The following is a 25299-nucleotide window of genomic DNA, read 5'->3' as shown; positions in this document are numbered from 1 at the left end:
CTTTAAGCAATGCAGCTTTATTAATTTTTTTCCCCATTAGGGGAGCAGTGATTGGTTGCTTTTAAAAACCAAAATACTTGCCCAGCAGGATTTCTTTGGCCTGCTTTTGCATGCATGCGTGATTGCGGTTGTAATCATAAGGACATGATCCTGGTCTCGGTTTACAGCAGTCTCAGGTCGGGTTCCTCTCCACCTCCTGAACTTCTACTGCTTGTTTAAGGATACAGAACTACCTCTCAATCTTGCTCCTGGCATTTCCAGAACAGATGAAAAGGAAGACCGTTGCTTGGCTTAATAGATAGGATTTAGAAGAAGAAGAGTTGGTTTTTATATGCCGACTTTCTCTAGAACGTAAGGGAGACTCAAACCGGCTTACAATCACCTTCCCTTCCCCTCCCTACAACAGACACCCTGTGAGGTAGGTGGGGCTGAGAGAGTGTGACTAGCCCAAGGTCACCCAGCTGGCTTTGTGTGTAGCAGTGGGGAAACAAATCCAGTTCACCAGATTAGCCTCTGCCGCCCATGTGGAAGAGAGGGGAATCAAACCCAGTTCTCCAGATCAGAGTCCACCGCTCCAAACCACCGCTCTTAACCACTACACCACGCTAAACGGAGCTAAGTTTTGCAGCAGAGAATGAACTAGGTAGGGTTGACAACTCTGAGATAGGAAATCCCTGGAGATTTCGCTTTGGAGCCTGAGGAGGGTAGAATGTCATGCAGTCTACCCTACAAAACATATATTTTTTTTAACCAGGAGAACCGATCTCTGTCCTCTGGAGATCAGTTGTACTTCAGGGAAATTTCCAGGCCCCACCTGGAGGTTGGCAACCACAGAAACAGGATAGCTGGGGCATTTTCATAATGTTCCATTGGACTCTGTGTTGCTCCTCAGTCACCAAACTGACGCCAGACCACTGGGACACCCGGGGGGTGGGGGAGTTTTCCACATGGGTTCCCATATTCCCTGAACCCACCTGAAACAATTATGGACCAGACAGAAGACAATCTCTCCATCTTGTTTCCTGGCCAACAGTAGAGATGACTCAATTTCCCACGTTCCCTTCCTCACTTGTTGCAAAAGGTCCCTGCTGGAAGTGCTCTACTCCTTCTTCATTAAAACATTTAATATTTTAAATTTAATTCTGGAATTCCGTTGTGCCTGCCCTGACAGGGATTGCCTGAGCTAGCCCTAGCTCATCGGATCTCAGAAGCTAAACAGGGTTGGCCCTGGTTAGAATTTGGAGGGGGGACCACCAAGGAAGTCCAGGGTTGCTACGCATAGTCAGGCAATGGCAAATTACCTCTGTTCACCTTTTGTCAGCCACTGAATCTGGGACCTTCTGCATTCCAGGAAGAAGAAGAAGAGTTGGTTTTTCTACCCGGCTTTTCTCTATCGAAAGGAGTCTCAAAGCAGCTTACAATTGCCTTCCATTCCTCTCCCCGTAACAGATACCTTGTAAGGTAGGTGAGGCAGAGAGAGTTCTGAGATAACTGTAACTAGCCCAAGATCACCCAGCAGGGTGCATGTGCAAGAGTGGAGAATCTAATCTGGTTCTACGAAAAGAAGACAAACAAGAGGACAAAGAAGACGAAGACGACAAAGAAGAAAAGTTGGTTTTTATACCCTGCTTTTCTCTACTTTTAAGGGGTCTCAATCATCTTCCCTTCCTCTTGTCCACAACAGGCACCTTGTCAGGTAGGTGGGGCTGAGTTCTCAGAAAACTGTGACTGGCCCAAGGTCACCCAGCTGGCTTCATGTGGAGGAACAGAGAATGAAACCCAGTTCTCCAGACGAGAGTCCGCCGCTCATGTGGGGGGGGGGATTAAACCTGGTCCTCCAGATTAGAGTTTGCTGCTCTTAACCACTACACCACGCTGCCTCTAGCAGACGTTCTACCCCTGAGCCATGGCTGCTCACGTAGGACAGGCCTTTTAACCACGAGGGCTAAGTGGAGAAGTATTCCAGTTTCCAGGGGGAGCCACTTCATCAAGGTCCCTTCCCCTAAAGGAAATGGATGGCCTAATTTCTTCCAGAAGGCCAACAAGAAGGGGGCATTCCTAGGGTTGCCAACCTCCAGGTGTTAGCTGGCGGTCTCCTGCTATTACAACTGATCTCCAGCCGATAGAAATCAGTTCACCTGGAGAAAATGGCCGCTTTGGCAACTGGACTCCATGGCATTGAAGCCCCTCCCCTCCCCAAACCCCACTCTCCTCAGGCTCCGTCCCAAAAACCTCTCGCAGGTGGAGAAGAGGGACCTGGCAACTAGGGTTGCCAGGTGCCCGGTGGTGGCGGGCAAACCCCCGTCAATTTGCCCCTTTGCCCGCCAACCAGCTGACGGTCGGCGGGCAAACGTGCATGCGTGAACACACCGCTGCAGGTCACTTCTGGTTTACAACCAGAAGTCCTGCCTCACGAGGGGCCGGCATAAGCCCCCTCGCGTGGCAGGACTTCCGGTTGTAAACTGGACATGACGCGCGCGCATCGGCACATCCATGAGCTGTGCCTTAAAAGTCTCCTGTCGGAGGAGAGGTAGGATCTGGCAACCCTAGGCATTCCAGAGCTTTGGGGTTATGCCTCAAGAAGTCTTCTGCAGAAATATCTACCACCTTGCTTTTTTGCTGGCACAGAGAGTGGGCCAGCACTAGATGATCTTATATGCTGTTTGTATCTAGGAAGAGATCAGTGTCTCCAGCGTTTATAGCCCCCATATGCTGCGCTAACATGTGGTTTGGCCTTCGCTGGCGGCTGAAATGGGCTTTTGCAACGCCATCTGTGAGACTGTGACAGATGAATAAGGTAATAAGTATCTGTTATCTTAAATTATTCTCGGAGCCCTTTATCTCCTGTGAGAATTTGGCTGCTGGGTTAGACAGTCATGGACAGAGACCAGATATTCTTGGTGCTCTGAGTAAGGAACTCCATGGATGGGAAGGCTCAGCCCAAAGGGGGGGAAGGAGGAGGAGGAGGAGGAGAAGAGTTGGTTTTTATATGCCGACTTTCTCTACCACTTAAGGGAGACTCAGACTGGCTTGCAATCACCTTCCTTTCCTCTCCCCACAACAGACACCCTGTGAGGTAGGTGGGGATGAGAGAATGTGATGTGCCCAAGGTCACCCAGCTGGCTTCATGTGTAGGCGAGGGGAAACCAGTCTGGTTCACCAGATAAGCGTCCACTGCTCATGTGGAGGAGTGGAGAATCAAACCCGGCTCTCCAGATCAGAGTCCACAGCTCCAAACCACTGCTCTTAACCACTACACCACGCTGGCACATGAGCAGCAGAAACTGTTGTGTCTGAACTAGGAAGACGAGAATCTACCTATCTCTCGTTGGGGTGGAGCCGTAGCTCAGTGGAAGAGAATCTGAACCCGGTTCTCCAGATTAGAGCCCGCCGCTCTTAACCATGGCACCAAGCCGGCACTCACAGTTTATATTAACACACTTAAAATAACCGTGCAAAGGTCTGATGTTATAACTGATACTCAGGCCTGGCAGACCCAGGCCCTAAATAAAGGTTCAGACCCTCATACTGGATGAAGGTTTCATTAAGCTCAAAAGTTCACAGCAAAAAGGCCTGGCCGAAGTCAAGTTTAGATGTGTCGAGCGTTCACAGCTTTGGCAAGGAATAACAGATGACAAGAGGAACGTCTGGACTTTCATAAACACTGCTAAGCTCACAACAAGCTCAGGTCGACCTTGTAAACGTGGCCAGAACACACCTCTTGTTTCAAAGTTAGTCCTCCTCCAAGAATGCAATCGCAGTGGGAGTTTAATTATTTAAGTTAGTAAGTTGTATGCATGCTTGAATGATAATGAGTGGATGTGCCAACTGAACACATGAACACATGAAGCTGCCTTACACTGAATCAGACCCTTGGTCTATCAAAGTCAGTATTGTCTACTCAGACTGGCAGCATCTCTCCAGGGTCTCAGGTAGAGGTCTTTCACATCACCTACTTGCCTAGCCCCTTTTAACTGGAGATGCTGGGGACTGAACCGGGGACCTTCTGCATGCCAAGCAAATGCTCTACCACTGAGCCACGGCCCCTCCCCTAAATTTACTAACCTTAATAATTGGAAGATGTGGAACACATGAAGCTGCCTTCTACTGAATCAGACTCTTGGTCCATCAAAGTCAGCATTGTCTACTTAGACTGGCAGCGGCTCTCCAGGGTCTCAGGCAGAGGTCTTTCACATCACCTACCTGCCTAGTCCCTTTAGCTGGAGATGTCGGAGGTTGAACCTGGGACCTTCTGCATGCCAGGCAGATGCTTTACCACTGAGCCATGACCCCTCCCCAGTTAGTAACATTCTTTCCAAATATGTATAATGGAAGGAAGAAATGAGATGCTATATAGTGTTTGTGACTCTTAAGTGATAGTGTGCTTCTTTTTTCAACAGCCCCTTGAGCTGAGGAAGGGGGGCACCTTATTTGTGTGCACAGAAATAAACTTTTTATTCCTTTCACCCCTGTGGTGTGTAGTTATTGGCTCAACAGCACCAGGGTCAAACCTGTTTATGGTAACATAACCACCGTCCTCTTTAAGAACATAAGAAAAGCTCTGCTGGATCATACCAAGGCCCATCAAGTTCAGCAGTATGTTGAACACATGAACACATGAAGCTGCCTTATACTGAGTCAGACCCTTGGTCCATCGAAGTCAGTATTGTCTATTCAGACTGGCAGCGGCTCTCCAGGGTCTCAGGCAGAGGTCTTTCACATCACCTACTTGCCTGGTCCCTTTAACTGGAGATGCCAGGGATTGAACCGGGGACCTTCTGCATGCCAAGCAGATGCTCTACTACTGAGCCACGGCCCCTCCCTGTTCACACAGTGGCCAACTAGGTGCCTCTAGGAAGGCCACAAACAAGTCAACTGCAGCAGCACCATCCTGCCTGTGTTTCACAGTACCTAATATATTCGGCATGCTCTGCTTCTAGCCAAGAAAGAAAGTCAAAATTACATATTTAATGTAGAGCCAGCCTCAAACGAGACTTTAGGTCCATATTATTGAAAAATTGACCCTATCGCTGGCTTCCCATCCAGTTTCCACCAGCTTTTCTTTTCTTTTATAATTTTCCCCAGTGATATCTTCCTACAGTTCACTGGGAAATAAATGAAGGGGGAGACGGAAAAGGAGAGCAAGTGAGTAAAGGCAGCTGGGAAATAGGGGGGAAAGAAAGCCCCTTTCTTCCTTCTTTCGGAGGTGATCGAAGGAAGATATCGGAGGAAATAAGAAAATTAGATCCAGGGCAGCCAATTAGCCCCCCCCCCATCCCCAATGACTAGGTGAGAACTTCTCTTTCTCTCTCTCTTTTATAGGAACGCCTTGAGGTGAAGCCAATTCAATTAGTTTCCCCTGCATAACTGTCAAGACCCAAATCCTAGGCGGAATAATGAGCTGATTAAAACCTGTAATTGCAATTCGATGGAGGAAAGCATTTATCACGGAAATGGCAACCGTTTCCCGTTTCCAGGGAGCACGAGGCCGCCAATGGAAAGACAGCGTGAACGCCGCCCTTAATTGGGAACTGGGTTGAACCAGGAAATTATCCATGGGAGGAACTCGGAGGCTCCGAATGCACGGCGCTGATAGAAATTATCCCCTACTTTCTCAGGAACCGCTGGGTCCTTTCTCTTCCCTTCCTAGCCCATTTGCTCCCCTGAGCCAATCAGGGGATCAGATGCCAACCTCCAGCCAGGGTCTGGCATTCTCCCTAAATTACAATCGAAAGGGAGCCAGTGTAGTGTAGTGGTTAAGAGCGGTGGTTTGGAGCGGTGGGCTTTAATCTGGAGAACCGGGTTGGATTCCCCATTCCTCCACGTGAGCGGCGGAGGCTTACCTGGTGAACTGGATTTGTTTCCCCGCTCCTACACACGAAGCCAGTTGGGTGACGTTGGGCTAGTTACAGCTCCCTCAGCCCCACCTACCTCACAGGGTGTCTGTTGTGGGGAGGGGAAGGGAAGGTGATTGTGATTGCAAGCAGGTTTGATTCTCCCTTAAGTGGTAGAGAAATTCAGCATATAAAAACCAACTCGTCGTCTTCTTCTGACCATTTTTGCCATTTGTTTTTATGTGCGTTGTTTCATCATTTTTCTTTTCTTTTTTGCAGGGGAAGCCAGAAGTAGTCCAGGTCCCCCCCCCCACACACACACACACATTTCTATTTCCTGAAAACCTACCAAAACAATTCCATCAGACATTCTGCTCAATCATGCCCAGACAAACTCATATAATCCGCATCTATGTTATTTCCATTTTAATATATTCCATAATATTATATATGTAATGGTTCCTGGGCCTCATTGCAACTGACTCTCCTGGGAATACTGAGATGGTTTGGGTATTTCCAGATGACCTGAACGATTGTTCCATTTGTTGCCAAAGAAACTCTGAACGCTGGAAAAAAATGATGATGGAACTTTTTACCGTCTCTTTTGCAAAACCGGAAACTTGGCCTGGCTCGTTCGTTATGACACTTTCTCACTGGAAAATGGGGTGACATTTGCAAAATAAATCGCGAAATAAATTTGATACACACCCTAATTACTAGAGATGCCAGAAAAAGAGCCATTTTTAAAAGTCTCCTAAACAGGGCAGGATACAATCATTAGGGCACCCTAAAATGGCTAAACTGCTTCCAGCTCATCAGGGATCTGAAATGCAGCATACTAGAAAAATCTGAAAATGGGTATATTTTAGCACCTAAGACAAAATCTGGGACATTACTTTGTAGCAGTAATTGCCAGCGTGGTGTAGTGGTTAACAGCAGTGGACTGTAATCTGGAGAAGCAGGTTCGATTCCACACTCCTCCACACGAAGCCTGCTAGGTGACCTTGGGCCAGTCACAGTTCCCTCAGAACTCTCTCAGCCCACGCAGAGGTAGGCAATGGCAAACCACCTCTGGACTTAGGGTTTGCCAGGTCCCTCTTTGTCACCGGCGGGAGGTTTTGGGGGTGGAGCCTGAGGAGGGCAGGGTTTGGGGAGGGACTTCAGTGCCATAGAGTCCAATTGCCAAAGCAGCCATTTTCTCCAGGTGAACTGATTTCTATCAGCAGGAGATCAGTGGTAATAGCAGGAGATCTCCTGCTGCTACCTGGAGGTTATCAAACAAGAGGCCACAAGTGCTAAGCAGGAGTATGGAATTCAAAAAAAGACGTCTTATCCAGCCGCCCGTATAAACGATGAAGGTACACTCCTTTAATCCGCGAATGAATTCTCAGGCACACGAGAAGACTGAACGCTTGAAAAAATTCTACATGAAATGGGATTTTTACCGGAAGCCCATTACGCATGTCTATTCTCCGTTGCTTCATTGTATTAATTTTTGTATACGGACTCTTATCTTGTGAACGCTCTATGTTGCGTCTTGACCTTGATAACGCTTTTGCGGTTTTGTATTTTGCTTATAACGGACGTCTTGTTTGTATTGCTTTACAACTGCGGTTGTTCTTGTGAGGTTTTTCCTCAATACAGTTTCTTAAAAGCACCACATTAGTGATCCCAATTGCCTTATTGTTAGGTTGTATATTTTTCTCGTGCTATTTTTTTTGAATTCCACGCTACCTGGAGGTTGGCAACCCTATCTGAATGTGTCTTACCTTGAAAACCCTAGGGGGTCACCATAAGTCGGCTGGGCCTTGGTGGCGCAAGCGCGCACACACACACGCACACACACACAATGTACTGTTTTTAAGATGTTGGAGACTATAAACCATTTCTAGAGGTAACTCTCTCTCTCTCTCTCTCTCTCTCTCTCCCCCTTTCTGCCACAAAACTGAAAATCAACTTATTACAGGAGTTAGACCTGTTGGGGCATTTTTCACAGAGCCGACATGCTTTGGAACTCTTTCGAGACTCGTACAGTTCTGCTGCCAAGTCTCCTGGCTTTAAGATGGAATGAGCCCAAGACTGAATTAATGTAGCAATTTTATGGTTTGAAGGGTGGGGTTTCCCCCCCCCCCCCCGCTTTTGCAGCCTAAGCCTGGATTCCAAATCTCACGTCTTTGGAGGCGATACTTATTTTTCACTCTCATCAACTCAGGGGAGGCCTGCCAGCCAAAACAGTAGGGTTGACAACCTCCAGGTAGTAGCTGGAGATCTCCTGCTATCACCACTGATCTCCAGCCGATAGAGATCAGTTCACCCGGAGAAAATGGCCGCTTTGTCCATTGGACTCTATGGCATTGAAGACCCTCCCCTCCCCAAACCCTGCCCTTCTCAGGCTCCGCCCCCAAAACCTCCTGCCGGTTGCGAAGAGGGACCTGGCAACCGTACAAAACAGTACTCCTGCATCAGGGAGAAATAGGGTTGCCAGGTCCCTCTTCGCCACCCTCTTCAGGTGCTCTCTCTGTTAGTAAACTTTTCTCCAAATGGCTCTGCTTCTGGCTATCTTTTTTTGTCTTACCAACTTCCAGGGCTGTAAATAACCGTTTTCTTTATCTGCCCTGCTCCCTGGAAGATGTTTATAGGCATTGATCACTTCCCCACTGAGCCCTCTCTTTCCTCTAGTACATAAATTCCATTCCCTTGGCTTCTCTCCCTTCTTACACTTTTTCTTATCCCCCCACGGGCTCCATATATATATATATATATATATATATATATATATATATATTCTGCCTTCCTTAGAAATTGTGAGGACCAGAACAAATAAATATGTGTCGTAAAAAGTACCGTGGTATGTTGCAATATCAACAGAGCCCTGCCAGTTGACTTCAGACATGTTCCAGCCAACGCTGAATTATGCAATTCCTTCACATATATTGCCAAGAATCCAACAAAAAATCCTCCAAGACCCATAAATCATTTTTTAAAAACAAACTCCTGTCCAACTGGTTAAATTTATCCTCTCGGGTAAAATAAATATATTGTCAGAATCAAGGACCAGGGAAGAACAAATCTCCAACTACCCATTAAAATATGTACATCTGTACTTGGCAGTTTGGGTGGTACGTTGCATCGCTGTGACTTGCCGATGGTCCAAAGGCATCCCACCGAGAAGAGGAGATGGTTTGTGAAATGGAAATCAAAACGGATCCTCCTTTCAAGAGAACGTCAGATCAGATAGGTGAAAACAGTGGCTGTCCTCTGAAGATGGAGAATACAATCATCAGACTTATTCCAGAATCAGTCGCTTGAGAAGGATGCTCTTGAGAAGATGCAGAAAAAGAGCAGCGCTTGAGAAGGTGCGGAAAAGAGCGACCAAAATGATCAGGGGACTGGAGAAACTGCCCTCTGAGGAGCCGTTAAAAGGCTTGGGGCTGTTTAGCTTGCAAAGAAAGTGGCGAAGAGGAGACAGGATAGAGGTCTATAAATTATGCATGGCATGTGGAGAGCAGACAGGGAGAAGCACCCCCCCCCCCCATAATACTAGAACGCGGGGTCATCTGCTGAAGCTGCAGGGTGAGAGATTCAAAACTGATAAAAGGAAGTCTTTCTTCACACAACGCATAGTTAAACTGTGGAAATCCTTGCCCAGGGATGCGGTGATGGCTGCCAACTTGGTAGGCTTTAAGAGGGAAGTGGACATGTTCATGGAGGGCAGTGGCCCTGTTCAGTCCCCCGCCCCAGACTAATTTTAGTTTATTTTAGATACAGTTTACTTTTTTCTGCAGCCATTTCAACGAGGAGCAATGTTTTACCTGCTGCTTTTATTGATTATTTTGCTGCTGTTGTTGGTTGGTTTTCAGAACTATTGTCATACATATTAATGACTGTGCTGAACCACCGTGAGCATTTTTAACGGCAAGAACAGTTAACAGTTAATGACACACATTTCAGAACTGATGCCTGCCAAAGGTCTCCAGAGATGCCAACGAACCAAAGCTCTCACATTTTCAATTGGGGGAGAGAAGTGGTCCATTTAAAACATGAGTGGTGGAACGGAGTGGGGAAAAAATCTCGATAGATTTTTGAATATCAGGAATATTTACTTCAACTGTAGAGTTCTCAGTGAATGTCCAGCTTCCATCTAGCTATGTGTGCACAGAGGGCATATGTTGTGACGCAGGACTCTCACCTGTCAGAAGAAGGCTGGCCAAGTACCTCCTCCCCCCCAGCCACTGGTGAGGGATGAGGGGGTAGGGTTGCCAGATCCAGGGGGAAAACTCCTGGAGATCTGGGGATGGAACCTGGGGAGGACAGGGACCTCAGTGGGGTACAATGCCGTAGAGTCCACCCACCCAAGCAACCATTTTCTCCAGAGGAACTGCCATGGGGCAGTCCCTGGAGAATTGGTCCTCCTCAAAGGAGGAACTCTACCAGGAGAATTCAGCCCCAATGGAGCGGCCTCTGACCTCGCAGCCTAGAGTGGGGCCTGATTCGGCACAGTCTGGCGAGGAGGCTGCCAGCCCGGAAGCTGGTGACTTTCCAGAGCGGGCACAAGACTTGCAGTCAGAAGTCATGGCAGAACCAGTCCCGTCCTGCTCAGAGCCTGGACCCGGTGGCCCAGCTGTGAGCCCTCAAGCTACTAAGGCAGCAAAGGCTGACAGGTGGAGGCAGCAGCGGAGAAAGGCACTGGTGGCTAGAAGACACAGTGCCCGGCTGGAAGCCTACCGGCGTGTGCTGGAACAGCAGCAGAACAGTGAGTCCTCGCAGGAGGAGGACTGACCGAGAAGTCAGATGCCAGAAAAGCCTCAGCTGAACAGCCCAGGATCAAGGAAGCAATGCAGTGCACACCTGAGCAACCTGCTGCCTCCCACACCTGAACAACTCTCTGTGCCTTTAGACCTTGGACTGGCTGTTTGGACCTCTTGCTCTCCGTGATCCTTGACCTTGGACCAGCTACCTGGACTACAAACTGTAACTCTGGTTTGGCAAGACTCTGATTTCTGGCTTTGACATACGGACTTGTTCTTTGGACTCTGCTTTACCCTCTCCCTGCTGTTGCCAACCGCCTGGAGCAGTATCTCAGAGACACCGCAAGTGGAGACTTGAGCACTGCCAGCTAGCCAGCACAGGAACTGATGTCTATAATGTGGAGAGGAGCTGGAATTCCAGGAGATCCCCGCGTCCCACCTGGAGGCTGGCATCCCTAGTCAGAAGACAGTCCTGAAGATGGAAACGACAAAAGCTGGGCTCTCTGGGGAAGCCAACCCACTGAAGTGAGGCACCCCCCCCCCCCCGGAAAACTTTAAAGACCTAATTCTGGTTGAAACAGATCCCTGCTGAAACAGAAGGCTCAAAGATATCGGTGAAGGTTCTGTGCATCATGGCATCCATAAAATACATATAAGCGAAGCCTCGATTTGCCTTATGGCTGTCCAGGAAAGGAAAGGGGTTTGACCCTTTAACGGCCGCTTCATTCCATCATTCAAAACTGGCTCTCTTTATCTACAAAGAGAAATCCAAGGGAAATGAAAGAGAAACCCTTCCCTTAAAAGAGAAAAAGAAGAATCAAATCAAAAGAGTTTCCTTCTAGACATTAGGAAGAGTTTTCTAACAGCGTGGTTCCTCAGTAGAACAGGCTTCCTCAGGAGGTGGTAAACTCTCCTTCCCTGGGTGTTTTAAGCAGAGGCAAGATGGCCATCTGTCAGCAATGCTGATTCTGTGACCTTAGGCAGATCATGAGAGGGAGGGCATCTTGGCCATCTTCTGGTCACTAGGGGTGTGGGGGGGGAAGAAGTTGTGAATTTCCTGCATTGTGCAAGGGGTTGGACTAGATGACCCTGGGGGTCCCTTCCAACTCTATGATTCTATGAAATCTTTTTTCTTTTTTTATAGAAAAAAAGGGTTTCCCCTCCCCATAACATTGCTATTCTCAGATAGGAGCTTTTAACTCTTCGGTCTCCTCTATCTGTTCCCTGACTTACCCTGAGGCAAACTAAGGCTGCAGGACCACTGCATCTTGCATTTTATGGAAGGCACAAGAGACCTGTCTGCAACTTGAGAGCCTTGCTTGTCTGCTGGTCTGGGTCCGGCCCCGGTGATCCATCTGTGGCCCTGGCCACCTCTCCCTTACATCCGCTGCTCTGTCCCCAAGAAACCAGCCTGCAAAGGGAAAAGAGCAGAGCCACGGAGCGACCCCAGCAGCCTTTCCAGAGAGCCAAGCTCGCAATGTGGCTGTAAATTGACTGGCCTGGATTCAATGAAGTCTGCTCACAGGCTGCCTTCTTAGACACATTTAGTTTCTCTCGTAAAAAAGCACTTGGCAAAGTTAAATCCCTCACTATCATCCAAAAATGTTTACAGGATTTATTTCTACAGGCTAGAGCACTATTTAATCTCCCGGGGAGATAAAGTTTAATTCTTTCCTAGCCTTGGTAACATTCACCCACTGTTGACAGGTGCTAGGGTTTGTTTGTTTGTTTTGCGGTATGCATTTTCAGCGCCAGCCGGCCAGATTCGATCAGCTCATTTCGACGAGGCCGCGATGCACCGCATGGATTGCGGCTCGATCACAAATTCTGAGCAGCACCCCTTAAGGAAAAAAGTTTGTATTTTGAGCAAGCCTTTACAAAAAGAGGCACATTCCTCTGTGCGCTCAGTCCTACAGGGGTGGGGACGGGTGAAGCTGACTTCTTCCTTGAACAACCTGGGGAGGGGCTGCAGCTCAGTGGGAGAGCCTCTGTTTTGCACCCGGAAGGTCCCTGGTTCAATCCCCTGCATCTTCGCACATGAACACACATGAAGCTGCCTTATACTGAATCAGACCCTTGGTCCATCAAAGTCAGTATTGTCTACTCAGACCGGCAGCAGCTGTCCAGGGCCTCAGGCAGGGGTCTTTCATATCACCTACCTGCCTATTCCCTTTAACTGGAGATGTCCGGGTTTGAACCTGGGATCTTCTGCATGCCAAGCAGATGCTCTACCACTGAGCCACGGCCCCTCACCCTTCAGTTAAAAGAATTTCATAGAATCATAGAGTTGGATAGGTCCACCAGGGTCATCTAGTCCAGCCCCTTGATCAATGCAGGAAATTCACAACTACCCCCCCTACAACCCTAGTGACCCCTACTCCATGCCCAGAAGATGGCCAAGATGTCCTCCTCTCATTATCTGCCTAAGGTAACAGAATCAGCATTGTTGACAGATGGCCATCTAGCCTCTGCTTAAAACGCCCAGGGAAGGAGAATTTACCACCTCCTGAGGAAGCCTGTTTCACTGAGGAACCACTCTAACTGTTAGAAAACTCTTCCTAGTGTCTAGACGGAAACTCTTTTGATTTAATTTCAACCTGATTCTGGTCCGACCTTCTGGGGCAACAGAAAACAACTGAATTTGATAGTAGATGATGTGAAAGCCCTCTGCCTGAGACCCTGGAGAGCTGCTGCCAGTCTACATAGACAATAATGACCTTGATGGACCAAGGGGTCTGATTCAGTATAAGGCAGCTCCATGTCCCTCACTTGCCCAAAGCTGAGAGTGTACATCAAGTGTCCTAAACTATAAAATGATATGTTCTTGAACTGCTGCCTGGGAATGGTGATTCAGTTCATTAAGTTCTGTCCATTCAGTAAAGCCATGCTGGATCAGACCAAGGCCCATCAGGTCCAGCAGTCTGTTCCCACAGTGGCCAACCAGGTATTTCTAGGAAGCCCACGAGCAAGACAACTGCAGCAGCCTTATCCTGCCTGTGATTCAAAGCGCCTAATATATCCGTCATGCTCCTCTGATCCTGGAGAGAATAGGTATGCATCATGACTAGTATCCATTTTTACTAGTACTCATGAATACTCCTCTCTTCCATGAACATGTCCGCTCCCCTCTTAAAGCCTCCAAAGTTGGCAGCCATCACCACATTTTGGGGCCACAATTTAACAATGTGTAAAGAAATAAAGAAATATGCGTTATGTAAAGAAATATCAGTTTTGAATCTCTCACCCTCCAGCTTCAGCAGATGACCCCGCGTTCTAGTATGATGAGAGAAGGAGAAAAGCTTCTCCCTGTCCACTCTCTCCAAACCATGCATAATTTTATAGACTTCTATCATGTCTCCCCTTAACCGCCTTCTTTCATAATATTTGTGTGCCATCAAGTTACAGCTGGCTTATGGCGACCCTGTAGGATTGTCAAGGCAAGAGACATTCAGAGGTGGTTTGCCATTGCCTGCCTCCAGGTGGGCGGAGAGAGTTCAGAGAGAACTGTGACTGGCCCAAGGTCACCCAGCAGGCTTCATGTGGATGAGTGGGGAATCAAACCCGCTTATCAAGATTCGAGACCACCGCTCTTAACCACTACACCACGCTGGCTCTCTGCTCATCATGCACCTGATCTTAAATGATGACAACCCACCCATGATGACCCCGAGATGTAATCATTGATTAATTGGTTTAGAAAACATTATCTGCCACCTCTCCAGAGACCTTCTCAAGCGGCTTACAATGAATGAAACAAAACATGTCCGTGGATGTATTCCCTGCTATCTGGTCAGTTGTAAACATGAGCCAACAGCTGTCACATGGAGCGCAACCAACTGTACAGATGCCAAAGCATTCAGAACATGGTTTGCTTTAAATTGTAAACAAGTCAACAATGTGAGCATATGGGGTGCTTGATTTGAAAGAAAACTGGCATTGAGGGCAGGGTAGGATTGACCTCTTTTTTGAAAAAAAGAAAGAAAACATGTTATTGGCAGAGATCATGCCTATGGAGTGTTGGTTCATACATATCTTTCAGCCTCCTTTGGCCTCCACCATAGGACCAAGAAGAAAGGTTTGCCAAAACTAAAGAGAGCCAGTGTGGTGTAGTGGTTAAGAGCGGCGGTTTGGAGCAGGGAGTCTGATCTGGAGAACCGGGTTTGATTCCCCACTCCTCCACATGAGCGGTGGAGGCTAATCTGGTGAACTGGATTTCTCCCCCCCCCCACTCCTACACATGAAACCAGCTGGGTGACCTTGGGCAAGTTACAGTTCTATTAAGAGCTCTCTCAGCCCCACCTACCTCACAGGGTGTCTATTGTGGGGGAGGGGAAAGGAAGGTGATTGTAAGCCGGTTTGAGTCTCCCTTAAGTGGTAGAGAAAGTCGGCTTATAAAAACCAATTCCTTCTTCTTTTAAAGTCAGGGTTGGGAGGAATGAAATTATACTGGTACACATACTTTATGATGAACTGAGTTTTTGATCATACTCATGGACTGATGCGCTGTATAGCTACACTGGGAGGGATTTTTTTCCATGGTTATACAGAACAGGATTAAATCTCCAGCCATTTGGAGGTGGGGCTTGCCCTGGGCAGCCAGAATAGAGTCATAGCCACTGTGAAAATGCCTTTTGGTCACCGTGGACTACAATACATCTTCCTTCCCACAGAAGGAACCTGTACCCTTCTTTTCATGAATAAGGTCAGACATCTTGTCATTTCTGCCGGAGCCTGTCTTTCCTGACATTTAAAACACTAATACATTTACATTATATTGTGTATCATATATTTGCTTTTTTATTATCACTGACTCGGAAAATACCAAGACCCAACGAACAGAGGAATGTATCAAACTCTTAACAATCGCAATAAAGGCCACGGCGTGTCTGTAATGTTCTCATTCCTTTGGCTTCTAAACCTTTTCCTCTTTTTCGCATAGCAATTTTGACCCAGAAACATGAAAGTCCTACCGTGATCCTTCCAGGAAGAAAGAATGAGCTTTGGAGCTGGGGAATGGGGAACACGCAGGTAATTTTGAAAAGGGTACTCAAGCAAAAGAAGGGTACCTTCCATCTCCAGTAGCAGATGTGCATAAACGGCTGCCCACTATCAGGGACCTTTGTGACATGTTGGGTGGAAAGACCATCCTGATTCACTAATCGCATTTCATTTTACAGAATGCCATGCAAACAGACACTCAGTTTGCTTCCAAACTTAAGTTTCAGTACCTATATTGGCATACCAGCTCCCAAACTTCTGTGCCTCTTTTAGGGACATCAGCAAACCCACACCTGAATAGGACAATCTTCCTTAAAATAAAAAAGGACCATTCAGCTTTTCTCTGTCTACATGGGGAGTTCCCCCTGAGTATGTGCAATCCCTTATACCTTGGCAATACCCTTATACCTTGGTATTCCTTGGAGGTCTCCCATCCAAATACTAACCAGGGCTGACCCTGCTTAGTTTTGAGATCTGATGGGGCTATCCAGGTCAGGGCATTTCAAGTATGATCACAATGAAATAAAACTGTCTTACTAAATTAGATTACCCAGAGAAAATTAGAGTAAATTAGAGAGCCAGCGTGGTATAGTGGTTAAGAGTGGTGGTTTGGAGTGGTGGACTCTGATCCGGAGAACCGGGTTTGATTCCCCACTCCTCCACGTGAGCGGCGGACGCTAATCTGGTGAGCTGGGTTGGTTTCCCCACTCCCACACACGAAGCCAGCTGGGTGACCGTGGACTAGTCACACTCTCTCAACTCCGCCTATCCCACAGGGTGTCTGTTGTGGGGAGGGGAAGGGAAGGTGATTGTAAGCCGGTCTGAGTCTTCCTTAAGTGGTAGAGAAAGTTGGCATATAAAAACTAACTCTTCTTCGTCTGCCTAATGAGATGAAACAGTATAATCCACCCAGTAAAATTACAAAGGGAAACTACTGTCTACATATTCAGATGTTAAAATCACAACCCTGTAGACCTTTGATAAACAGAAGCACTCTAGATTGGGTGTCAAACATAGGTCCAAATGTGCACTGATTCCTGGCATTGTCATAACAGCCAACAGTGAATGATCCCATTTCCTTTTTGGGCCAACTAACGGTCAGATTAGCCACGACAGATGACATTTTGAACACCACAATGTGATACTTTAATGAGCCCTTTGTCTACATGTAGCCCTGGTTAGCTAGCATATCATAAGAGAATAATGATTTGGGTTGGGATTTCCCACCCACCCCTTTATGCTCAAACTTTGTCTTTCTTCAGATCTCGAACAGCAGACATGTTTTTCATAGCGCAGCTCATCTAAATATATCAAAGTACTTTGCAGACATTCATTATAATTAATTACTAGCTGGTGCATGTGAATAATTCACAAGCTGCAAGGGGACGTGGTCCCCCTCCCCCTCTTCCCCACTGTCTTGCATTTCTCCCATACCCTTTTTCCCTTCTGTTCTCCCTTTTGGTGCTTTCATCCACTTCGTTTCCCGCTGCCAAGCAAATGCTGTTGGCTGGCTCCTGAAGTCGGGAAAGCAAAGAGCAGGAGGCAGAATTAGGAATGTGTGCTAATGACCGGACAGGAGAGAGTCTGTTGGCGTCTCTTTGCTCATCTGTGAAGGGCCTGGCGGACCGAGCATCTCACATTCAAGGATCTCAGGTAGCCAGAGTGGAAAAGGCTGCATGCTGTCCAGGACCTTGGAGAGTTCCTTCCAGTTTGCATAGTAGATGCAGTGAGGTTGGTAGAGCAACCGTCTGGCTCGATAAGGCAGCTTTAAGGCAAATCCAGAGAGCTAACATGGTGTAGGAGACATGCTAGAGGTCTATAAAATTATGCACGGTATGGAGACAGGGAGAAGCTTTGCTCCCTCTCTCATCATACTAGAACGCGGGGTCATCTGCTGTAGCTGGAGGGTGAGAGATTCAAAACAGATAAAAGGAAGTCTTTCTTCACCCAACACATAGTTAAATTGTGGAATTCCTTGCCTGGGATGTGGGGATGGCTGCCAACTTGGAAGGCTTGAATTGGGGAGTGGACATGTTCATGGAGGAGAGGGGTATTCACGCTACTAGTAAAATGGATACTAGTCATGATGCATACCTGTTCTCTACAATATCAGAGGAGCATGCCTGTTATATTAGGAGCTGTGCAACACAGACAGGACAATGCTGCTGCAGCCGTCTTGTTTGTGGGCTTCCTAGAGACACCTGGTTGGCCACTGTGGGAACAGACTGCTGGACTTGATGGGCCTTGGTCTGATTCAGCAGGGCTTTTATTATGCTCGAGTCATGATGCATACCTATTCTCTTCAGGATCAGAGGAGCATGCCTATTGTATTAGGTGCTGTGGAACAAAGGCAGGACAATGCTGCTGCAGTCATTTTGGTTGTGGGCTTCCTAGAGGCACCTGGTTGGCCACTGTGAGAACAGACTGCTGGACTTGATGGGCCTTGGTCTGATCCAGCAGGGCCTTTCTTATGTTTTTATGTAGTGGTTAAGAGAGGCGGACTCTAATCTGGAGAACCAGGTTCAATTCCCCACTGCTACAAATGAAGCCTGATGGGTGATTTTGGGCCAGTCACAGCTCTCTCAGAACTCTCCCAGCCCCGCCCACCTCACAAGGTGACTGTTGTGGGGAGAGGAAGGCGATTGTAAGCCGCTTTGAGACTCCTTAAAGGTTGAGAAAATCGGGGACTAAAAACCAGCTCTTCTTCTTAGCTTTACAGTATAGTTCCAATTGATCACACCCAGTAGATATTTATAACCCCCATCATCTCTGATTGTAACTAATAATTAACCATTTATGATCTCGTAGCCATCTCAGAATTAGACACTGTTCACTTTTAAACAGATGAGCATATGTGTGAGATCTCTTTCTTGGAACAGTTTCTGACTAGAGAGGTGCCAAACCTCCTCGAGACATTTCAGGAACCTTATTGAATCACTTTGGTCTTTCCTCTAAATTCCTCTGATATTTAGCTTGCAGAGCAGGGACACACACGCACACACATACCCAGAAAGAGTTTTCTTTGAAATTTGCCACCGGAAAAGTGTCAGCAACAGCTGTGGATTGATCTACCCCCAGCTCGCCAGATGTTGTTTAGGCGGCCGAACCGATTCTCAAGTCTTCAAGCTTTTCCTTGTCTCCCCCCCCCCCCAAGAAGCTCTGAAATTCTGAGTAAACCATTCTGGGAACAGGCTTAACCCAAATACAGAGTGCTTTTCTCCATGGCCAGATTAAATGCACTGCCATTGGGGGAGTTAGCAGGTAGATTTTCAGGGGTCCCTTTTTCCAAGCGACTTTGTGATTGTGGATCAGGGAGTTTTGACACTGTTTGGCTTTTTTTTTTCTTGTAGATTGTAAAAAGCATGATCTTGCTGGAGACAAATGGACCACAATATACATTCAGAGGTGGGGACCTGCCCTAAAGCAAGATACAGTTATTGGCTGATACTGATCCAAATGTAACCCTCGCTGTGGCAAAATTTTTATCTATGGTTTTTAATGATACCTCCTTTTAACTGTACTCTTTAGATCAGTGGTTCCCAAAGTAGGCAGTACCACCCCCTGGGGGGCAGTGGGATTACCTAGAGGGGCACTAAGAGACAAGGGGGCAGCAGGGGGGTGCTAGAGGTGGGCCCCTTCAACTGTGTTGTTTGCTAATTTACAATAGATCAAGCTATGGCACCAGGCTGGCAAATTTGGTGGAAACTATCAGAATTTTTTCCCAGAATTTGAAGAGCTGGTACCACTGGGTCAAGTTCATCAGTTTTGTTGAATAAATTTCAACTAAAAAGTTTTAATTTGATTTTGAATTGATGTGCAATTAATTGTTACTGTTTTGAAATGTTATCGTCATTATCTTCTTTAGTGCATCATGCAAGCCCCTGTTTTGAATAATGCTTTTTATAGGATATGGTTGGGGGCGCTGGGGTTGAGTTTGTGGAACCAAGGGGGCGGTGGCCCGAAAAGTTTGGGAACCACTGGTTTAGATATCATATTTTTGTATCTTTGGTTATTTATATATTATGGAATGTACTGGATTTGTTTTGCTCATGACCAGTTGGTCCACGAGGATAAAGAATGGAATAAAGGAACAGGCTTAAAACGGTGTAACTCTGCTCGGTATTGATTGATGTATTGCAAATCATAGATGTTAGGATTGATTGATGTATTGCAAAACATAGAGGATAGGTTTAGGGTCTCCACCAGGCGTGCAACCGTCAGGTGGGGGTTATGGATTCTCCGCGCTTCCCAATTTGCAGGGGCTCGATTCGAATTCCAACTGTGGCACGCCTGGAGAATGAGATTCGGCTTCCATGTTTGCAATCCAAATTGGGCGCTGCTAGTTGACGTATTATAATAATAGCAATAACAACAAGAAAAATACGGAAGAAGTGGATGCTCGCTGGAATTTAACAATTTCAAGGATGGAAAAAACACTCACATGTGTAAATCGCGGAGAGGTAGTGATGTAATAATCATGCGGATTTTATATAAATAGAGTATCGTTTGGTTCACTGTTAAGGGTATTTTAGTTATATTAGCAGCACGGTTTTAGTTTCTTTTCAAGAATTTGTATTATGCATATTTTAGTAATGTTATATTTCCAATTTCTTCTGTTGTTATAGCCTCATTTTCTCTTAACAATTTTTTTAAAATAACCCAAAAAATTGGGCGCTGCCCATGTGAGAACCGAGGAGAATCTGCGATTCACACCTGTTACTCAGGGTACAGAGTCAGGGCTCCAGCTCCAACTCGCGTACCGTTTCATGCATTAATCGTTTGCCCGCCCAAAGCAAAGGCAGCAGCGTATCTGACAACGTCTGGCTGCTGGAAAGATTTATACAGAGCTTTCCCTGCTGGCTGGCCGGCTGCCACTCTGATCCGATGGAAGCCTCAGCTTGTAATCAGAGAAATAATGGCCAAGTGGAAGGATCAATGGAGAGCGATCAGAAATTAGTGGGGCTGACAGTGGCTACTCCACCAATGGAGAGGGGGCAGAAACGGACAGACGCCCAAGGAACAAGGGACGCTTGTCACACCAAGACTTAGGAATGGGGAGAGAGAGGCGAGGTGGGGCTGTTGATTTTGTGGAAATTGCCTTTCATTTCCCAGCCTGCCATAACAGCTTGCCGCCATCTGGCCCAGTGTGCATTCTGTCTCCCAAGGCCATTAGAGAACCATCTGGTTTGCGGAGAGAGCCAGGTGGTGCTGCGAACATTTTGCCTCCAGAAGCATGAAATGCAGTGTGTGAGGGATAAACCTGGTGGGAGTCCCAGCGGGGAAGATTTGCTTGCCCTGCGGTGATTTTTACGCATGTGGATCTAGGCTTTCTGGGCATCTGGGAGGCCTCTGATACCAAGCAGTCCATCTCTGCTACTCTTTTGCCCTGCATGGTGAAGGAGGATAAGGGCCATTTGAGGTCCATCAGAAGGCATTGTGGTCCATATCAGCATGGTGAGCCAGCGTGGCGTAGTGGCTAAGAGCGACAGACTGTAATCTGGAGAACGAGGTTCGATTCCCCATTCCTCCACATGAAGCCTGCTGGGTGACCTTGGGCCAGTCACAGTTCTCTCCGAACTCTCTCAGGCCCACCTACCTCACAAGGTGTCTGTTGTGGGGAGAGGTAGGGAAGGCAATTGTAAGCCGCTTAGAGACCCCTTAAAGGTAGAGAAAAGTGGGGTATAAAAACCTCCTCCTCCTCCTTCACAGCTCTCCAAACTTTCTCAGCTAGTCACAGTTCTCAGCCCCACCTATCTCACTAGGTGTCTGTTGTGGGGAGAGGAAGAGAAGGAGATGGTAAGTTTGATTCTCCTTAAAAAGTAGAGAAAGTCAGCATATAGAGAGAAAGTTAGCATATATAAACCTCCTCCTCCTCCTCCTCCTCCTTCTTCTTTATTTGAAGAGCCTCAGATGGGTGTCCCTTGATCCCAGACAAGATCCGAACATATCTCTTCCTCATGTGGAGGAGTGGGGAATCGAGCCCGGTTCTCCAGATTACTGTCCATCGCTTTTAGCCACTACACCATGTTGGTATATATACGCAAGTGCTTGCTTTCTTGCTTCTTTTTTTTCCTAAAGAAAACAGAGGCCTGAAGAACAGAACTCGATGAAGGGGCTGATAGTCAGGTTAGACAAATACTGCACAGGTGAACACTTGGGGTGGAAGGAGCGCTCTCCATGTCTGGCAAGCTCCCACAACCCCTCTGGCTGGTGATATCTTATTCCCCTTCCCTTTCAAGAGCAACATCTTCTGGGGGGGGGGACGCTTGATACACCTTAACATTTCTATTTTTCCCCCCTTAGGATAAACAACAACAACCACCACAGCCTCATAATAAGAACTGACTTTTAAAATATGGCTTTAGCTGTAAGCTCCCGTCCCAAACGCTTTGGCGCTGTAGGTATTATCTGTTACCTCGAGGCAAGATTGGTTTGAGTTTTTGGAATGCATTAGAGTTCGTTTGAGACTTCTGGGATCTTCCTCCAGGAGAGAATAAAGATGAATGCTAAAGAGGCAGAGAGGGATTACTTTATACCAAACATGACTATTTTTAACCCTCTCTCCTTTTTCAACCTAATGTATTCATTGCTTTGTCCCTAACCGTAGTGGACAGGGAGAAGCGTTCCCCCCTCTCTTATAATACCAGAGCGCGGGGTCATCTGCTGAAGCTGGAGGGTGAGAGATTCAAAACCGATAAAAGGAAGCATTTCTTCACACAATGCAGAGTTAAGTGGTGGAACTCCCTGCCCCAGGATGTGGTGATGGCTGCCAACTTGGAAGGCTTGAAGAGGGGAGTGGAAGAAAAAAAGGAGGGAAATAAAACCCAACCTAAAAACTGCTTTACTAGGTTGATACCTGCACACATAGTATTTGAGAGACTTATACTAACCAGTATTACAACAAGAACCTATTATACCAGATGTTTGAGTAATTGGGAATAGAATTTACAACATACACACATGCCTGGTTGGGTTTGAACTGTTTGTATTTGTATTCATTAATGTATTTCTGTAAATATGTGCAGGCTTAACAAGGGTTTTAATTAACCCCATAGTAGGCCGAAACGTGTTTGGTATGTGGTTATAGTCATCAACCTCAGGAAATGCCATTGTGCTATTTTAATGCTTTTAAATAATTTTAACTTTTATATAGAGCTTCTAATAAATTATACTTTCAGTATTTATACATACACTTATATATATTTTCTTTTCACCCAACCTTGGGTACGCAGCTTGAAGAGGGGAGTGTGAACATGTTCATGGAGAAGTGGGGTATTCATGGCTACTAGTAAAAATGGATCCTAGCCATGATGCATATCTATTATCTCCAGGATCAGAGAAGCATGACTAATATATTGGGTGCGGTGGAACACGGGCAGGATGGTGCTGCTGCAGTCGTCTTGTTTGTGGGCTTCCTAGAGGCACCTGGTTGGCCACTGTGTGAACAGACTGCTGGACTTGATGGGCCTGGGTCTGATCCAGCAGGGCTTTTCTTATGATCTTAAGTTCTTAGCCATCTTTGCTGGATCAGCTACATTTAGTTCAGCGTTCACTTTCCAACAGTAGGTAGCCATTTGCCTTTGAAAGGTCCACAAGGAGAGTTTGCAGTTAGTAGTTGCCTGCCTCCATTTTCATTTCAGGTTTGTTTGTTTTTCTGTTTTAAAACATTTATTTGGTTTCCCTTTGGTTTTGTTATTGGTTTATCTACAATTGGTTTTGCCTTGACTGGGATAACCCAGGCTAGGCCAATCTTGTGAGATCTCAGAAGCTAAGCAGGGTTGGTCCTGGTTAGAACTTGGATGGGAGACCAGCAAGGAAGTCCAGGGTCGCTATGCAAAGGAAGGCAATGGCAAACCACCTCTGCTTGTCTCATGCTCTGACCTGGATAGTCCTGGCTAGCCTGATCTTGTCAGATCTTGAAAGCTAAGCAGGGTTGGCCCTGGTTAGTACTTGGTTGGGAGACCACCAAGGGTCACTACATAGAGACAGGCAATGGCAAACCACCTCTGTTTGCCTCATGCCTTGAAAACCCTACGGGGTTATCATAAATCAGTTGCAACTTGATGGCAAAAAAGAAAAGTTTCCCCAGTGGTTTCTGGCTGTCATTTTTTATGTTTTTCAACCAATCTGGATGCAATTTTCAGGGCCTGTGCTGCTCTTCTAAAGATCCCACTCTGCCAGATTTCATGCAGTCTGGATGAGTAGTCCCAGGTTTATAGGCAATTAATTAATTAATCCACGTATACCCCACCATTCTCGCCAATAGGAACCCAAAGCGGCTCACATTCATTCTCCTCTCCTCCATTTTATCCCCACAATGACCCTGTGAGGTAGGTCAGGCTGAGAGAGTGTGACAAACCCAAGGTCACCCTGCATGCTTCCATGGCATTCTTGCTTGTTTTCAGATTTCTGCAGTCCAAACTCTATCACACTGTTGATAGATAGATAGATAGATAGATAGATAGATAGATAGATAGATAGATAGATAGATAGATAGATAGATAGATAGATAGATAGATGGATGGATGGATAGCTGGACGGACGGACGGACAGACAGACGGATAGATGGATGGATAGATGGACAGATGGCTAGACAGAGAAGAAGAAGAAGAAGAAGAAGAAGAAGAAGAAGAAGAAGAAGAAGAAGAGTTGGTTTTTATATGCCGACTTTCTCTACCACTTAAGGGAGACTCAAACTGGCTTACAATCACCTTTCCCTTCCTCTCCCCATAACAGACACCCTGTGAGGTAGGTGGGGTTGAGAGAGTGTGACTGGCCCAAGGTCACCCAGCTGGCTTCATGTGGAGGAGTGGGGAAACAAATCCAGTTCACCAGATTAGCCTCCGCCGCTCATGTGGAGGAGTGGGGAAGCGAACCCAGTTCTCCAGATCAGAGTCCACCGCTCCAAACCACCACGCTGATTACACATGAGGCAAGCTCCTGGTTGGTCCAAGTCAATGTTCCCTGGTGACGTTTATCTCAGAATAAGCAGTATACCATGCAGCATCACACCTGCATATTAATCACTTGCGTTACAGAGCAGGTCACTGCAACTTGAATCCGCTTTTGCCCAGTCAGACAACTAAATAATCTCATTTACCAGAGAAGATACAATATCCTCTGGGGTCATGGTTGGATCGTTACATTGATCTGCTTGTATTATAAAGCAAGAAATTGCTTGTAGTTCAGCCCGCCTTTGCAGTCTGGTGCAACCGTTAAATGACTGACACTGGATACCCTGACTCGCCGGCTTTTTGAACAGTCAGTAGCATCTGTTCGAGAACTGATTGCAAGAACTGACTGGAAGGTTAGCTGGGTTCAATGGCAGACACCAAAGGGACTCAGAGATATTTAAGTAATACGTCTCAACTTAAAAAAAAAATCTCAAACAGATTTTTTCTAAGTTTTTTCTAACACAGAGATATTTAAGTAATAGGTATTACTTAAATATCTCTGTGTCCCTTTGGGACAAATCTCAAACAGATTTCCCCCCATAAAATCTCAAAAAGTTGTTCCATAAAATCTCAAACTGAGTTTTTTTTTTTCATATTGTCAATATGCCTTTAAAAATTGGAGGCAGTGGTGGCAGATCAGAAGTAGCAGTGGGGGAAGGTGCTGGTACCTGAGAGAAATCAATGCAATTGTGAAAATCAGATGCATGCGTCCAAACAACTCGATTAAAAACTGCCTCCTTGCTCACCACCCTCTCGCAGGACATG

General features: G+C 46.6%; 1 protein-coding gene across 1 annotated transcript in view; it reads right to left on the bottom strand.

Annotated features, from left to right (window-relative positions):
* Positions 1-25299, bottom strand: part of AGBL1 (AGBL carboxypeptidase 1) — a 351974-nt gene that overhangs the window by 26002 nt on the left and 300673 nt on the right. The window contains exon 22 of the mRNA XM_056866097.1: positions 10850-10867. Coding sequence (XP_056722075.1) covers positions 10850-10867 — 18 coding nt within the window. The remainder of the gene's footprint in view (positions 1-10849; positions 10868-25299) is intronic.

Source organism: Euleptes europaea, chromosome 20, assembly GCF_029931775.1.
Source record: "Euleptes europaea isolate rEulEur1 chromosome 20, rEulEur1.hap1, whole genome shotgun sequence".
Taxonomy (NCBI): domain Eukaryota; kingdom Metazoa; phylum Chordata; class Lepidosauria; order Squamata; family Sphaerodactylidae; genus Euleptes; species Euleptes europaea.
The sequence above is the reverse complement of the archived record's forward strand: the minus strand, read 5'-3'. Positions and strand labels throughout refer to the sequence as shown.